At 36.5% G+C, this 18,346-nt stretch overlaps 1 protein-coding gene across 1 annotated transcript; it reads right to left on the reverse strand.

The window, feature by feature from the left end:
- Window positions 1-5,215: 5,215 nt before the first annotated feature.
- LOC132280865 (uncharacterized) lies at window positions 5,216-5,659 on the reverse strand. The gene has a single exon (XM_059782623.1). It carries the CDS (start codon window positions 5,657-5,659, stop codon window positions 5,216-5,218), a length of 444 nt encoding a protein of 147 aa, XP_059638606.1.
- Between the last annotated feature and the right edge of the window lie 12,687 nt (window positions 5,660-18,346).

Consider the following 18,346-nt stretch of genomic DNA (forward strand, 5'->3'; position numbering starts at 1 on the left):
CTAGACAATGTATACTTATTTGTCATCCTTGCCTAGTTTCAATTAATGTCACACACACACACATACTGTCGTGACCCGAGTTTTGATTCAACCCGGAGTAACAGTAATGAACCGAAGATTGACCTATTAAAGGATCTAGATGCGAAAGTAAGAAACAAAACGATGGTCTTCCAAGGCACAAAACACCTCTAAGACCCTAAGATGACCTTCTATGAGGTCAAGGAACTCAAACGGAACTGACGCGGAAATAAAAGATAAACCTAGTTCTCTAGAGATACAAATCGTCCCTAGGGCACCAAGGTAACTTTCCATGAAGTCACGGAACGCAAGAAAAAAACCAGAAGCGAAAGCTAGGATAAAAAGGTTAAATGGTACCCTATGGCACCAATGACAACCGAAAGAACGAGATGTAGTCCCAACTAGACCATGTACACCATTAAATGGCTTGAACAAGTTCAACAAGGTTAAGTGGGAACAAATAAAACAAGGTTAACCTGTCTAGGAAACAAACCAAACAAAACTCACAAGGCAGCTCCATTTCGGTCGACTGAAATGGAGCTTCGGTCTGAAATGACCTTCAGTTCGGTCGACCGAAATGGCAAACCGGTCGACTAAAATAAGCCTCTACAGTGAAAAAGGCTACTGGAATTGGAGTTTTTGATGAACAACTGAAATCCAAAGGGGTTCGGTCGACCGAAACAGGTCGAAAAACTATGAATCAGGCTTGCTATGCACCAAATGATGAAATAATTCCTAAGTCTCATTGGAATCCCCATGGCATGATCAATTTGCATTATAAGCTAATGTGTGATGATGTGAACATGCACACAAGTGTAATATGACATTTTAAACATGCTACAATAGCCTATGGCCTTATTACATCACATTTACAAGATTTGACATGCCAAATCTCAAAGTTAGGAAAAATTACATTTTTAAACAAAAGGTGGCTCCAAATGAGTACAAGTGCAAATATGAACATGCTTAGCCCTTGGCCTCATGTTATCCATGTTGAATACAATGAAAAGAGTGTACTTATGTACATATTACACAAATGGAATCAAAGAATACAAGTTTAATACATAAGGCTACCAAATGATATTTTATGCTAACATTTGCATGAAATGGAAACTCAAAGCTACAAGCCATCCCAATGAACGACAAGCATCACAAACCAAGTCTTCGTACCTGAACAAATCCTCCAGTAACTTCAGGGTGAATAAACAAGTTTACTCATAGAGAAAAGTGAGATCGATCAAAGTTGGATCGATCGAACTTTTCACTGATCGATCCAACTTTTTCTCTGATCGATCGAACATTACTGGCAGCGAGCTGTCTTATTCCTGTGCGCGCCCAAAAGTCCACCAACCACATAGTACGGGATTAGATATTTTTGGAGCAATATTCTTAACTTAGTAACTAAGAAAAGGACCTTCTATATAAAGGGAAGTAACCCATTTGTAAAGAGGCTTTTGATCTTTTTATTTTTACATTGTATTTTTTATTTCTCTCTCTAGTAAAGTTAGAGATTAGGGTTAGAAGAATAGAGGGAAGTGGAGGCTCATCTCAAGAACACATCTCTAGACCCACTCTCTCTCTCTATCTTTAGAGCTTCAAAGAAGAAGAAGAAGAAGAGGAAGAAGAAGATGGAGTCATGTTTGGAGCTTGATTCCATAACCACATCCACCTCCCCTATGATTGGCTAGATCTACACTTAGGGCTTGAATGAGCCCTACGTCTTGTGTAATCTAAACCCTTGTATTTCTATTTTTGGGGATTTATATATATTGTTGTGATTTATGTTCTAGCCTTATGAATTTCATGAATCTTGGTATATTTCTATGATTTCTATGGTTTAATTCTTCCCATTAATTCTCTAGTTTATTTACATGTCTATGTGTGATTAAATTAGGAATTATGTCTCACATGATTCATATGGATTAATTCTTTCTATTGATTCTCTATATGATTACATGTTGTCTTATGTGTAATTATTTGAGAATTAATCTCTACACTAGTTTTTCTATATTAATTGCATGTCTATGTGTGGTTAATTGAGAATCTAGTGATGGCTAGACATGTGGTGTATTTGGATTATGAGCTTAATGAAAGGATTAATGGCTTGTTTTGATCTATTGTGCCTTTCACATGTTGTTTAGACAATATATGCTTCATTGATTAGATATATTGTGCCTTTCACGTGATGCTTAGACAATATATGCTTAATTAGTCATCCTTGCTTATTGAATCAACCAATTACACACACACCCCAATATTGGCTAGACATGGTTTTTCATTGAACGGGTTTGTCAATTAGTTAAATGGTTTATACTTGTGCTTGATAGGTTGTTCTACAATTTAATTCATGCTTGTAGGTAGGTAGACAATCTATGCTTGCTTAGATATTATATGGCTTATTATTGCAAATTCCATGATTCTCTAGATTGATGTGTGCTACAATTGTTTCTACTTAGATGGGTCATGCTTAAACTAGATGGGTTGTACTATAATTAGTTTAGGTAAGACAATTCATGCTTAAATTAGATGGTGCATGCTTAATATTGCAATTGGTAGTCTTATTTTGTTCACAACAATGTATTCCCCATTAATAAAAAGCAAGTGGTTAATTACACAAGCTTAGTGGTGATTCCAACACCCTAAGTCCTCTCTTCTCATCCCTTAAATCCCTATCTCTCACTAGTTTACTTTAATTGCATTTTATTTAATTGATTTCTAGTTTAATCAAACAATCAATCTCTCTTTGCAATCTTATGATACGCTAGAGTTGAAGTTAAATTCCAACAAGTATAATCTCTTGGGACGATCCCTTCTCACTCATACTACATAGTATAGGTGTTAAGCGGTTTATAAATTTAAAGTATGATGCCCACTTGACACTATTTTTCAAACTCAAAGTGTTGTGCATTATTTTATGCACACGCTCGGGCCTCATCACTTGACCTCCCATAGCAGCCTTGACAGCATCATACAAGCCTTAGCAGCACTGTTCCATTGTGAGTCTTCAAGAATGCATAAACACACAGCAGATTCTGAGAGTAAAATAAGCTTACATAGATGAATCAATACTCAGAGATATTCATTTAATTGCTCTTCACGTTTTTCACTCAAGAACAGCCTCATTTTCTAGTATAGAGAATGTGTTTTCAGGCCTTAAACCTAGCAGCAACAATAGCTTTGCTTTTAAACCCAAATCCTTGTTGATGCAACCCTAAAACCAGTGGATAGGATTAAGTTGAGATCCTCTAATCCGTGAGGAAAGATATTCTGACAATGTAAAGGTGATAGGACCTTTTTACCCCTTGCCAACTCACCTTCAAAAGCATATACCAGCTCACAAAATCAATATATATATATGTCTATACCAGAAAAGCCTTTATGATCTTAAGCTCCAAGAAATGTAGAGCTGGCCATAGACTCTCACTCCAGGACCACTGTGCACTTGTCAGAACCTTGTAGCTTCACACAGAATTACGTAAATACCCTTGCAGATTCCTTTTGATAGAAAGATTAAAAGCACACTGCTGCAACTTTAATTGGTCTGTCACATTGAATATTTGAGCGCACATACACAATGTAGCTTTTCAGACAATTGAAGTATGAATATTAAAATATGTATGAAGACCAAAATACCCCTAACAAGTGCTGTAGGCAAAATATAAGTGCTGTCACAGAGTTCACAACATACAAGGGCTGCATTGACTTCCTTGATGTTTCAATGAGCAATGAGCTGAATAATTGAGCTTGTAACAAATTGTATATCCTTAATCAAACCCCAATATATCAACATTCCAATAGCCAATTGCTTTGAGCCTTTAGCTTGCATTTTGTCATTAAAAGGGCAAACCTCAAGATAGGCATAGACATCTTAAGGACCAACAGATTGCATACGCATCATCATCAAGTTAGCTATTATGTCGAATATAAGAAAGATTAATATTCTCAAGCAATCACAAACCTCTAATCACATGCAATAATACTATGGTCCCCACACAAAGTTCAATTCAACATATTTACAATAACAATCAATCCCTAGTTTCATTTTAAAGTGAACTAGCATCCAATTATCTGTTTTACCCTTTTGTCCTTATATTACACATCACAATAGCTTCAACTCATTAATATTCCCTTCTAAGTTAGAGTACCCTAGGTATGAATTCATGACTTTACTTATGCATGCGAATTTTTCATCTTTTTTTCCTTTTTTTTTTTTCAGAGATGGCAAACTGTGCAGTTTAAGTCCTTTAAGCTTTCTAGATGACCCATGTAATGAGCTTGAGGCTAATGACTCCTAACCAGACGATTTTAGGGTATTAGGTGTAAAGACACCCCAAAGAGCTTATTAACTCAAGTCAACTAGGCTTCGAACCTAAACCAACACTTTCATTTTTTTCCTAACCCTCCACTTTTTGACGCGAACACTCACTGCTTACTGAGGCAAAAGGCCCAGTTACTTCATGAAAGGTATTAACTAATCATGCATATTTCTCCATCATCATGCCAAGGACATCTACTTTTCAAGGTCTACTAACTCATATCCAACACATATAATATATCACATAAGGTTAGGCATATAACCCACAAAAAGATACTAGTGTGCATCTGTGAGAAGTGAAGTACGTTAGAGATTAATTATCATTAACAATAGTCAAACTGGACAATGATGTGGACCACATATACCAAAACATGAATTAAAGATTCAAAACTACCCTAAAATACCAATTCCCAATCATACATGAACAATAATTCTCCCAAATTTGACATGACATGTAATTTAAATTATAATTTCCAAAGAAACAAGAGCATTGCCCCACCACCAAACAAAAGACAACACTTTCCCTAGTGTTGGCACCAAAGAATATGAAAATTAAATGGAGAAGTAAAGGTGGAGACATATAGGGAAACATTAGAACATATTACCTCACTTATGTTGATGTGGAGTACAATTGCTGCAAAGAGGTTATGGAAAACAATCGAAAAACCATTATAGACAACTATAGCACCCCCAAACAAAATATAACCATATGCAAATACTAAATAGTGACGGAGCTCACGAGTAGGAGTGAGATGCAACTGGTTAAGACTCGAAAATCAATCCAAGGTAACTGAATAGACACAAGCCGCTGAGTTACCTCCCAGGAGTGCTAAGTTTAACGTCTTCAGCCAGACACAATGGGGGAAGTTCCACCAAAAGAGATTATTCCGAATAGACCAGATTGACGAGGAAAATTTCCTCAATGACGTGAGACTCAAACTCAAGGAAAGGTTTTAAACAATAAGCATTAACTTTAAACAGCTTTCCAGTTTTGGGATCTTGTACCTCAATGGCACTATGACTGGCAACATGGTGTACATAATATGCACCAAACCATCGTAACCTCAACTTCCCAGGAAATAATGCAAGACGGGAGTTATACAAAAGAACCTTTTGGCCTTGGAAAAACTCCTTTCTTAAAATTTGTTTGTCATATTCCAATTTAGTCTTAGCTTTATAAATCCTCGAACTCTCATAGGCATCATTTCTGAGTTCTTCCAACTCATTAAGTGGAAGTGTTCTATGCTCACCGGCTTGATCATAATCAAAGTCCATGGCCTTGATGGCCCAATAAGCACGATGTTCTAGTTCGACACGCTTTGCCATAGACTAATCGGTATGGAGACATTTCTATAGGGGTCTTATAAGTAGTACGATAGGCCCATAAAGCATTATGAAGGCGGAGACTCCAGTCCTTTCTTGTGGGTTTAACCGTTTTCTTTAAGATATGCTTGATCTCCCTATTGGATACCTTAACCTGACCATTGGTTTGTGGGTGGTAAGATAGGGCTACCTTATGAGTGATCCCATATTTGGACATTAGGCTAACAAAGACTTTATTGCAGAAATGTGAACCATTATCACTGATTATGGCTCGAGGTGTACCGAAGCGAGACAAAATGAAGTCTTTCAAGAATTACACCACAACCCTATGGTTGGTTATCTTGGTGGCTAAGGGTTCTATCCATTTGGACACATAATCAACGGCCAGAAGGATGTAGGTATACCCATATGAAGGGATAAAGGGTCCCATGAAGTCAATACCCCAAACATTAAAGATTTCAACCACTAGTATGGATTGTTGGGGCCATTCATTCCTTTTAGTAATCTTACCTAAGAGTTGGCATCTAGGACATGCTACACAGTAGGTATGGGTGTCCTTAAAAAGGGTGGGCCAATAAAATCCTAACCGTAAGATTTTTACAGCAGTCCGTTTAAAGCTAAAATGGCTACCATAGGCCTGATCATGACTGAATAAAATAATGGACTCTTAGTCTACCTCGGGGACACACCTACGGATGATTTGATCTTGACAATACTTAAACAGGTAGGGGTCATCCCAAAAATATTCCTTAACATTAGCTAGGAATTTATCTTTCTCTTGCTTAGACCAAGTAGAAGGGGTTTGACTTGTGACAATGTAATTGACAATATCGGCATACCATGGTGTAGGAAATACTGCAAAAAGTTATTCATCAGGGAAATAATCAAAGATGGGAATAAAATTGCTAATTGAATCAACAATTAGACGAGACAAATAATCAGCGACTACATTCACAGAGCCTTTCTATCACGGATTTCAAGGTCAAATTCCTGAAGGAGTAAAATCCATCGTATCAACCTAGGTTTGGCATCTTTCTTAGAAAGAAGATGTCTCAACGCAGCATGATCTGTATAAATGATGACCTTAGATCCTATCAAATAAGAGCGAAATTTGTCAAATGAGAACACTATCACCAATAATTCCTTCCAGTGGTTGAGTAGTTGAGTTGGGCATCATTCAGGGTCTTACTAGCATAGTAAATGACATAGGGTGCTCTATCAACTCTTTGCCCTAAAATAGCCCCGACTGCATAATCTAATGCATCACACATGATCTCAAAAGGTATGTCCCAATCAGGTGACCGGATTATAGGTTCAGTAGTGAGTGCGGTTTTTAATTACTTAAAAGCAAAGTGACAAGCATCGGTAAACTCAAATGGGGCATCCTTAGCTAGAAGATGGGTCAAAGGCCGTGCTATCTTACTAAAGTATTTGATGAAATGCCTATAGAAATCAGCATGACCTACAAAAGCTCTAATGTAGCGTACAGTTTTGGGAATGGGTAAATTGGAGATGAGATCAATTTTTGCTTTATCTACCTCGATTCTGGCACTAGAGATGGTACTAGGACAATTCCTTTTTGGACCATGAAATAACTTTTTTCCAAATTAAGAATGAGGTTAGTATCACGACAACACTAAAGCATAAGAGTAAGATGGTGCAGACATTGTTCAAATGACGAGCCAAAGATAGAGAAGTCATCTATGAAAATTTCTAGAAACTTATCAACCATGTCACTAATAATACTTATCATACACCGCTAGAATGTAGCGGGTGCATTGCATAAGCCAAATGGCATACGACGATATGCAAATGTACCAAATGGGCAGGTAAAAGTGGTCTTGTGTTGGTCATCAGGGTTGACAGGGATTTGATTATAGCCAGAATAACCATCTAAGAAGCAATAAAATGACTGACCGGCTAATTTTTCCAACATTTGGGCAATAAATGGTAGAGGAAAATGATCCTCCTAGTTACACTATTAAGCTTGCGATAGTCGATGCAAACTCGCCATCCTGTTCGGACACGAGTAGGAACTAACTCATTACGATCATTAGGAACGACAGTAATGCTGGACTTCTTAGGAACCAGTAGGACTGGACTTACCCATTGGCTATCAGAGATTGGATATATGATACCGACATCAAGGAGTTTTATAACTTTAGTACGGACAACTTCCTCCAAGTTAGGATTCAGTCTCCTTTGGGGTTGCCTAGAGGTTTTACCATCGTTCTCCAAATGAATACGATGTTGCACTACTAAAGGAGTAATGCCTTTGATATCATCAATAGACCAATCTATAGCTTCTTTATTCGCCTTAAGCACCTCAAGTAGCTGGGTCTCCTGGTGGTTGGTTAGGTCAGATGCGATCACCACAGGAAAAGTATCAGATTCACCTAGGTAAGAGTATTTTAAAGTCTCAGGGAGAGGCTTTAATTTGACTTTAGGAGACTCTTTCACTGTTTCAGATTTAGGGTTATTTGGTAAAGACAGTGATTCAAAGTGGAGTCGGTACTTGGGTGTGTCAAAGATTGGAGTGGAATCTAATAAGGTATTGACCTCACCAATATAATTATCCTCATGAAAATCAGCACCAAAATGTGCTAGACACTGGTGGAGTGGATCCTTAGGGTAGGATTGCTCAAAGGTTTTAGCGATCAACGACTCAATGAGACAATCTTCTTCAATAGAATCCGATTCGGGGGGTTGTTTCATCAAACTAAACACATTCACTTCCACTTTCATATTTCCTAAGGTTAAAGTTATATTCCCATTTCTACAATTGATCAATTCATTGGCAGTAGCTAAGAATGGTCGACCTAAAATGATGGGAATTTATTTAACTTGAGTAGGTTGGGTGTCTAGAACAATGAAGTCAACTGGATAATAAAAATTTGCCACTTAGACAATCACATCCTCAATGATACCCCTTGGAATCTTAACTGATCGATCAGCTAATTGGATTCTAACAACGGTTTTCCTCAAATTATTTAATCCTAACACTTGGTACATAGGAAAAGGTACAAGTTCACACTAGAACCTAAATCCAACAAGGCCTGGTCAAAATTTTTGCCAATCCTATGAGTGATAGTCGGACTACCAGGGTCTTTATGTTTAACCACAGCTTGGTTATGTAGGAATGAGGAACAATGTTGGGCTATGAAGGCTTCGTTTGGGATGTTGGTTTTCCTCTTGACTAAGTCTTTGATGAACTTTGAATAAGAAGGAATTTGCTTAATGGTAGTGAGAAATGGAATATTAATTTGAAGATTTTGAAAGATTTCTGAGATCTCACTATAGTGCGAATCCTTTTTATTGTTAACCAGTCGGGAAGGGAAAGGTGCATCTGGAACATATGACGGAAGAGTAGGATTATCAATTTGAGAATCTTGGTCCTTTTTGGCTTTTAGAGGGTTTGATGGACGAGACTCTGATGGTTCAGGTTCATGTTGGGTGGGTAGCTCAACCTTATTATCAATTTCTTTCCCTGACCTAAGCGTGATGATGGAATTTACATGGCCATTGGATTGGTCAGTCGAAGAGGACGTTTCAATGTGATGAACCCCTTTAGCTTGAGGGTTGATTTCAGGTTGGCTAGGCAAGGTACCTCTTTGTCGTTCAGACAAAACTAAAGTGAGTTGACTCAACTGATTTTGCATGGACTGTTGGAATTATAGTTGGTTCTGAGTCAAAAGGTCAAAGTGACTTTCTAGCTTTCGAATTCTCTGATTAGATTCCTTATTTGATTGGTCGAGATTAAGGGCAAGCATCTTCAGAGTGTCCTCATAGTTGAAAACATGTTGGTTCTGTGGGACAGGAGGAACATAATTGCTCAAGGGATCAAGTGCGAGATCACGATTGTTACTCAATTAGTGTTCGGTGGGAAATGACTTTAAGGAACGAGCAAACCTTGAGATTGAGGTTGCCTATTGGAATTACCTTGGAAACTGGGTTGACCACCTAAGTTTTAGGCAGGCAAATTTTGTCGCCAAGAAAAATTAGGATGGTTTCTAGTATCAGGATGGTAAGTTTGGCTAAAGGTATTAGTCGTCAGTCAACTATAGGTATTAAAAGCACACACTTGAGCATCTGAAGGTTCAGAGGTAGAATAGATAGGACATGCTTCAGTAGGATGATATGGACTAGAACACACATTGCATTGCACATTGTGGACATGAGTGCAAAAGCATCGAATTTTTTGGTCAAGTCTTTTACTCCTTCAGTTAAACTATGCATCACAGATTTTAATTCATTTTCAGGTTTGATCTCATACCAAGAAGATGTTTTATTGGTCTGGTCATTCCTAGAAAATTCATCAGTATTCGAATTCCAATTTTGGGCATTCTCAGCTAGTTCTTCTAAGAATGTGTAGGCTTGGTCAGGGGTTTGGGCCTTGAATTTACCTTGGTGCATAGACTTGATCATGGTTCGGTTCATAGGTGAAAGCCCCTTATAGAAAAATTGAACTAGCTGGGCTTTATCAAAGCCCTGGTGTGGGCATTTAAGAATTAAATCATGAAAATGCTCCCAAGTTTGGTGAAATTGTTCCTCATTTTTCCCTCTAAAATTGCTTATGGAATCTCTCATTGACTTTGTCTTTTGCAAGGGGTAAAATTTGTTTGTGAATTTCTTTGCAAGTTCATCCCATGATCGAATAGAATTTGGAGAAATGGAGTTCAACCATGAGGTAGCCTTATCTTCTAGGGATAGAGGAAAGAGATGCAATTTGACATCCTCTTCATTTAAATGCTGGTTATTGAAAGTGTTGCAAATAGTTAAGAACTTTCCTAAATGGATATAGGGTTGCTCACTTTCAAAGCCATGAAATTTGGGTAAAAGGTGGATCGTAGCAAGTCTAATCTCAAACTGGGGTGCTTCAGCTGCAAGGAGAACTATGCAATTGGGTGGGTTGGCTGTGATGGGTGCAAAGTAATCATTCAAAGTCTTAGATTCAGCTATTGGAAATTAATAGGTGGTTGAAAACAGTAGGAGGGGTTTCTCTAACTCAAAGAGTGAAGGATCACTAGAATAACAGATTAAACGTTTGTTAACCCACAACCACTTGGGCATAAACACACAGACAATGATGCCATTTGACGAGTGTAGAATTATGGATTCTATAGTTGTTTTACACTTCGTGCAAAAATAAGGAAAACTTGCAAAAACTAAATTAAAGATGGTATAGAATAAGAAGGGTCGAACCATACAAGATTTAAACTCGTGAATCAAAATTAAAACCAAAGTTTAAGGAAGAATAACTTTTAAAACAATTTATTGATCTATTACTAATAAACTAAAAATAAAATAAATAAATAAGACAAAATAAATTCTGATCAAATAATAAGAAAAATCTCAAAGAAAGAATCCACCACCACAGCTTACTATAAATAAATTTGTTTATTTCTTTGTATATAAATTTTCCTATTATAAGAAAATCACTCCACCAATCCAATTACAACTTGGAAAGATGAAGGAAAATAATAGCGTGAAATAATAATTGCTTGAGAACAAATTTTACTTAATCTGATATATCTTTGGTAAATAGAAATAGGCATTTGCCGAATCACCATTAATTGGCAAACACGAAGAATCCTCTTTCTAATTTATTTATCAAAATAAGAACCCAGAATAGAAGAGTAAAATAATGCTCGAAATAGAAAATTTCATAAAAGAATTAAACTAAATTTACTTATATTTCAGCCATGGTGGCTTCATCACTCCCTTGAGAAGGGGTGTTTAAGCCAGCATATTAAAAAAATAAAATAAAGAAATAAAAAGAATCTTCATAACAAAAATTATAAGAAATAAATTGAAGACAAAAATTCTCTCTGACTTTTATTATTTTGTCTCACTAACAATGTATCTCAACCTCGTCTACATATGTCCCTATTTATAGAGTTTAGAATGGAACGATCGGGAGGAGAAAATTCTAATCACATAAGTGAAAATAAAATAAAATAAAATCTTTTTAAAATCTTGCTGCTTCCCAATTTGGTCTGATCTTTGACTTAACGTGCTTTCCAATCTGTCTTAATATATTTTCCAATTTAGCTTGATCTTTGTCGATTTAATGGATAAGGCAATTTCTTAATTTGACTTTGATTGATCGTATAATCCCACATTTCTGCTACTTTTGTTTCTTTTCTTCTTATTCCGAAATCAGCCCCCTATAAAACAAGAAAAACAAGGATAAGAACATTTATCTAATAAAAAATATTAATTAATCATTTATTATAAAGTATAAAATAACAAGTTTTGTGCACTTATCAGTTATGGTGATGTTGTCTTAAGGATGTTTGAGGAAGAATCGCTTAGTAGTGGTTTGATGGTCTGGTGGGGTGATAGGTTTGAACTGTTGTTTCGAATGAGTGGTAATAAAGGCATTATGACGTGATGTTTAGCATTGATAAGCATAATGGTTTCAGGTATGATCCGAGGATGGAATAGAGATTATAAGTGTTGTTGTATGTTGTCAGGTAGGTGATGGCATTGTGTGCTAGTTGAGGCGATTTTAGACGGCTTAGTCTTTAGAGCCAACGAGAGCAGTGTTGGCATATAGGCATCCTTTCCTTTTAATGAGTCGGTGAGTTGCTATAACTAAGGTCACGAGTCTTGTGTGCACGATATTCGATGGAGTGCCACCTTGAAAGGTAAAGGTGGAATGGGTGATTTAATGTTATCGTTTAGCATAGAGGTTTTCATTTGGAAGTTACGGGCTCTTGATAGAACGGGACGCGGTGTCCGATAGGTGTGATCGTTTCTTGTATTTGTAGGTTACGAGTGTTTGTTGCTTTTATCCAATTGGTTTTGGTTAGCATGGGTGTTGCGGAGTAGCGTATGTGAGGTTCTGGTGTTGATAGTGTTTGACGGTCCATTGGTGGCGAGGTCATGATGAGCGCTGAAAAGTGCACATTTAAACCCCTTAAGCTTGAGTATTCATGGACCTTTATCTATCTTACTTTCCTGTTTTAGACTAATTTCGTGTTATTGCCCTTTTCGGGTGCTTATCCCAAAAATAAGTCAATTCAGCCAATTAGAGCATTAAAGAAGTTAACTCAAACTGAATGGAAGAAAGGAGCAAAGTGGAAGCTAAATGAAGCAAAGTGTGGAAATTCAGCATGTTCGATTGATCTCAGCATTTCTTCAATCGATCGAAAGTTCATCGATCTAAACAATTCAAGATGGATCCAAGCCCTTGTCCTTATCCAAAAGAATCCAACAAGTTCGATCGATCCAACATTTTCCAGATCGATCGAAATGATTTGATCTTATCCACACTTACCACCCACCTACCACTTTTGTTTTCTTCCCAAAAATATATCAGAGATTTGTCTTTATTCAAAAAGGCGCCGCCAAGGATGATCGATCTATGCAGCATTCAATGGATCTCAGCCAAGTTCGATCGATCTCAACACAGTTTGATCGATCGAACTTCCTCAAGTCCGGATAAAAATAGATTCCAGCTCATTAAAAGTTAGCTCATGGTTCAATCATTGAGGGACCTTGGTGTATGAGCCCAGACCATTGGGGTGACATTTGACCTATCTATATAAGGATTAAGAGCCACTTTTAGAACATATTTGTTATTGATAACTTGTAACATTCAACATAACTTGTATTTTTCTTATCTTGGAGAGAAGGCTAGAGATTAGAGAGCTTTACATATTTTTGGGGAGTTCTTCCATTCTTCTAGGGTTCCATCAAGAAGGAGGTCATTCCTATCATGGAGTAGCCCTTGAGGGTTGGATGACTACTTCAATGAGTGGCTAGACATCTACTTGGGGCTAGAGTAGCCCCTAAGTTTGCTTCCTAGACTTAGTTCTTTGTATATTTTTGGGGATTTATTTGTAACAATGTTTTGATCTTGGACTTATATATATATCTTGTGGTTTCTCTTTGATGTATATGGATTAATGTTTTCAATTGATTATCTACTTCTAACCATATGTCTATGTATGCTAGAATGGATGATTCATGTGCTTTTCTCTAGATTTAGTGGAGTTTATGCATGTCTATATGTATGGATGAACTTAATCTAGAGATGGTCAAAACGTAGAGCTTAATTGAACACTCTTGCAATTTATTTGATGGTTCACACTTGTTTCTTGATGGATTGTACCACACCGTTAGCTTACTTAGTTTAATTTCATGTCTTTAGTGTAGATGTAGTGTAGTTGCTTTAAATTTATAGATAGATGGACAATCTACTCTTGTTCCTTGGTGTTCCATACTTATGAATGCATTAGGAATATGTTTCTAGATAGTTGTGTGTGCATAAATTGTGGTTTCATTGAGTGGATTTTGGTCTCATTTGATAGGTTGTGCCTTCTATTTGATTTGGCTTGACAATCTTTGCTTATTTGTCATCCATGTCTAGCTTCAATTAATGTCACACACACACATAAGTTACAAGTCAATTTCCCCATTAATATACAATTACTAGTGTCTAGTGAAGTCAAGCTTAGTGGTGAGCTCTAGTACCCCAAGTCCTCCCCTCTATATCTTTCTCTACTTTATTAATCATTGAATTTTGTTTACTTTAATTTTATTTGCATAATAGCTTAATAAATCAATCCAACCAATCTTTGATCACTAGACCTGCTAACGCTATATATTGCTTCCATTGCAACGGTACCCACAATCTTTTAGGACGATCCCTACTCACCCTAGCTATATTTTTAGTTAGAGGTAGTAGTGACTTTTATAAATTTAAAACTTGGCCACATTGTACACTCACACTTTTAGTGCAACATCTTTTCAAAATTTTGGTGGACCGCAGCTTAAACCCAAAAAAACTTGGTGATAGATGATTCTGAAAAAAAGGAGCGACATAGCACAGTATTGCATTTCATAGCACCATTTTACTCATTTAGACATGATATTGATGTTGTATTTCCCTGGTAAAGCATGATCCCATTTTCTATATTTCTATTCGTTGTTTAGATTCACGGGGTCACAAGAGGTGTGTCTTAGGCACCACTGACTAAGCAATTTGCTTACCCCATTACATTTAACATTTTTCAGGACTAGGAAAGGAAGTAGTGGACGTCAACCCTTCACAAGCTTAAGGAGGACTAGAAATCCATTTTGTGGTTTTTGTGTATTTGGACCAATTCTTTTGTAAAGTTTTAAACCTTAGTAAAGTGTATTCATTTTGTAAACCATGGCCATGTATTGTAACTATGACACTTGATAGTATTTTAAAGTAAAGTGGGACTATGTAAGTATTTCATGATAAATGGGAAACAAAGTTATATTTTGACCAATTAAAGATGCCTCTTAACTGTATTATGTCCTGTTCTATCACTGTGAAATTGGGATTTGGCTACGTAGCAAGTCTTGTGCAGGTTGGCTCACAACGAGCCTAGTCATTTTGGTGTCGTTTGCTGCAGATATTAGCTTCTCAGGGCCTATCGGCCAGCTGACAAGGATCATCAGTCGGCTGACAGTGCACTTTTTAGCATTCTAGAGAGTTGAATCCCAGGAAACCTTCTTTCGGCCGGCTAAACCTCACTATCAGCTGACCGACCCTCCTTCAGCAGCCAGCCAAACCCCATTTTTAGTTGGCCGAGGAGCCACTACAGCAAAGTCTCGAGAGTTTACAACTTTGAGAGTCGTTTCGGCCGACCAACTACCTCAGTCAGTCAGCCGAACATGCAGTTTCAGTTGGCCGACCAAGGGCCATCAGCTGGTTGACACTTCCCCTTTGGCCAGTACTTTGATCCTCTCTTTTCAAGCCGTAATTCTGGAGCACCTTGAACCTAGTGATGAATTGAATATGACCCATTAATGTAGGAAATGACGATTGTACCCCTAGTTGACCTTGGGTCTGGGTAAGGACCCGGTTAACGGTTTAGATCCATGGGTTCGGGTCGTTACATTGCTGTTACACCTAAACCATGTTTGCTTAATGCATCACATTCTGATATGTCTTATGTGCCTAATTTGTTGCATTGCACTTTTTGTGGAAAGAATTGATATAAGAATAACTCATACCTTCATAGGAAAAAGAAAGAGTTTTCTAAAATTCATTATCAAAATTCTCATGCTAAGAAAAATGTGCGTTCAAGGAGGAAAAAGAATGTTGTGACACCTAAAATTTCTAGAGCTGAAAATTTTCTTAAGAAAGAGGTAAAGAAAAAAAAGAGAATTTCAGGAAATGAGAGTGAGAACTGTTTAGATTAAAAAATCAGATTTGATCAATTATGTGCCTGTTGAGTCCATGGAACAAGTTTCCTGTCACAACTCAAATTTTTTTAATAAAATCCTCAATTTATACAAATCCATATGCATCAAAATACACCCAAGATCATAAATAAAATAAAATAAAATGTCCTCTTTTATGGAAAATCAATTTCCTCAAATATACACAAAAATTCTCCAAATAAATAAATAAAATCCTGCAACTCCGACTCTTCTACCTAAGCCCGAAACTAGCAATCTACGTTCATCTTTGGTACCTGAAACTGGAGGGTGGTGAGGCAAAATGTCCCAGTAGGAAAACCATAACAAGAATTTCATGGAGGTTTAATAAAATAGCTTCACAAAATATACATATTCATATGTGTATATAAACAAAATACATATGTATTTAATAAAAACCATTGAAGCAAAACCACCCCATGCCATTCAAGGTATAGAGAACCCTACACTAAAAAAAAATTTCCTCACTAGATCACCTAGTCCTCAAGCTCCTGAACTCCTCTACAACTCTCGGCTTCTCTCTGTAACTCTCATCTCACTCTGTCCCACCTCTAATTTTTATATCTCTACAACATTCCAAGGTCACAAAGCTGATACAAATTTATAAAGGAAATTTGTACCGACACATCATCACACACAGCTAACTACCAAATATCAAATATCTAATGTGGGCCCCGCCACCCAAGCTTTCTTACTTTTCCTCATTCAGTCGACCTACTCCTCCTTGTCATTTCATTCTTTTTTTTTTCATCATTATCTAACAAAAAACACTCAATCAACCACGTGAACAGCCCAAATCCAATGAACTTTGGCAACACAATATCATAGTGGGACCCACCAAAACACCTTTCTAATCTCTTCTTTCTTTTCTATTTCTTCTTTTCTCTTTAATTTCGCCACCTACCCATTCTCATCTCTATCTTATCTTCCCAATTCGGCTGACATCTCATCTCTTCCATTGGATCAATTACAGCCATCACCCAACTAGGATTCGTACCTATCATTAATGACTTGCCTTTGGCCTTATTAACATATCAATTATCACTAAAATGTATCAGTAGCATGAATAAAACATTAACCAAATAAAAATCACCAAACTCACTGACACACAGAAAGTGAAACAGAAATGGTTACTCTTCCACTGTAATCAATTTCTACAATCCTTAAAAATAAAAAAATCAAGCTCTAAAAATCCGGGTTGTCACATTAACAAAAGGACTTCACCTTCAAACTGAGTCCTATGAAATTCAATGATCATGGCTTGTGTTTATAAGAAAATTTTGTTGCCATTGGATCACTTGCTAGGGTTTGGTTTAGGTTTGAGTTTCTCAAAATAGTCTTCATTAAATATTTTAAGAAAATTATTCCATTAAATTTATGGTCCATCTTTGAATGCAAATTGTGACACATGATTTTTGATTAAAAATAGATTCTTGGTTTGTAATCTATACAATAAAAGTTGATTTGCATTGATTAAGGGATTTTTAGATTTGAATCACTTTAGTTCATAACATTTTGCGCAGTAGTCCAAATTTGAAAATTTTGATTAAAAATCTTTGAATTGTTGACTAGGGTATATTGATCATAAAAGCTATAAAGATTATTGTTTAAAAAAAATGATATATTCAGCATAAAAAGAAAATAAAATTTTGAAAAATGCTGAATTCTTTATTTTGGAAAAGGCTATCTATTGAGATGTGTTCGAAAGCTTCCATTAGACTTTGAAGTGGAGCTAAATGAGTAAAAAGAAAAGTGGAGACAAGTTGAATTAGGGAATTGCATTCGGCTCTTTAGAGTGAAATCCACCTTACTTAGAAAAATTGTTTAAAGACAATTTTATTGTGATATTTTTCGATCAATATGGTTTGGACAATGATTTATTGATAGTTGATTGAAAATTGATGAGATGGATTGTACACACACACTTGAACTTACTAGATTAATTTCTAAATGTTTCATTAAAATTTGCAAGTTAAAATTCGTATTGTGATTATTTCCTGAGAATTAAAATTGATTAAATATTCTGTGGAGTCGAAGGTTGTTTAGAAGGGGAAAGTACTGTTTATCATCGAAAAGGAAAGAACAAAACATTAGGACATCGTTTCCCACTTAGGACACAAATACCTATAAGGTATATTTCCAGAGTTTCCAAAAACAGAAAATCCAAGTTCAAATTGGATTATGTCAAGTAGGAACCTTTATCTGGATTTGGGAACCGGTTCCAGAAGCTAAGATTCGAGAGAACTCCACTCTGTCCTTTAGGAACCGATTTCAAGAGTCCTGACATTGTTCTGTTTGATTCTTTTTTTATCCAACTTTCCTTCCAAGTCCTATGCATGAAATTTCCTTTATTTTCAGAAGGAATAGTACTTCGCAAACCTCTAGATAAACCATGTGATTTAATATGAATATATTATTCATTGATGTACTATTCATTGAATGTATAGTTGTTCCTAGTGTTTTCATACTATTTGTGCAAATTCCCTA

Source organism: Cornus florida, unplaced genomic scaffold (assembly GCF_030987335.1).
Source record: "Cornus florida cultivar Cherokee Brave unplaced genomic scaffold, ASM3098733v1 CherokeeBrave_3.0.0_Hap2_Chr11, whole genome shotgun sequence".
In the NCBI taxonomy this organism is placed as follows: domain Eukaryota; kingdom Viridiplantae; phylum Streptophyta; class Magnoliopsida; order Cornales; family Cornaceae; genus Cornus; species Cornus florida.

What these genes read in the sequence shown, in the direction of transcription:
- LOC132280865 (XM_059782623.1), bottom strand. Translation starts at nt 5,659, where the DNA reads ATGGCAAAGCGTGTCGAACTAGAACATCGTGCTTATTGGGCCATCAAG.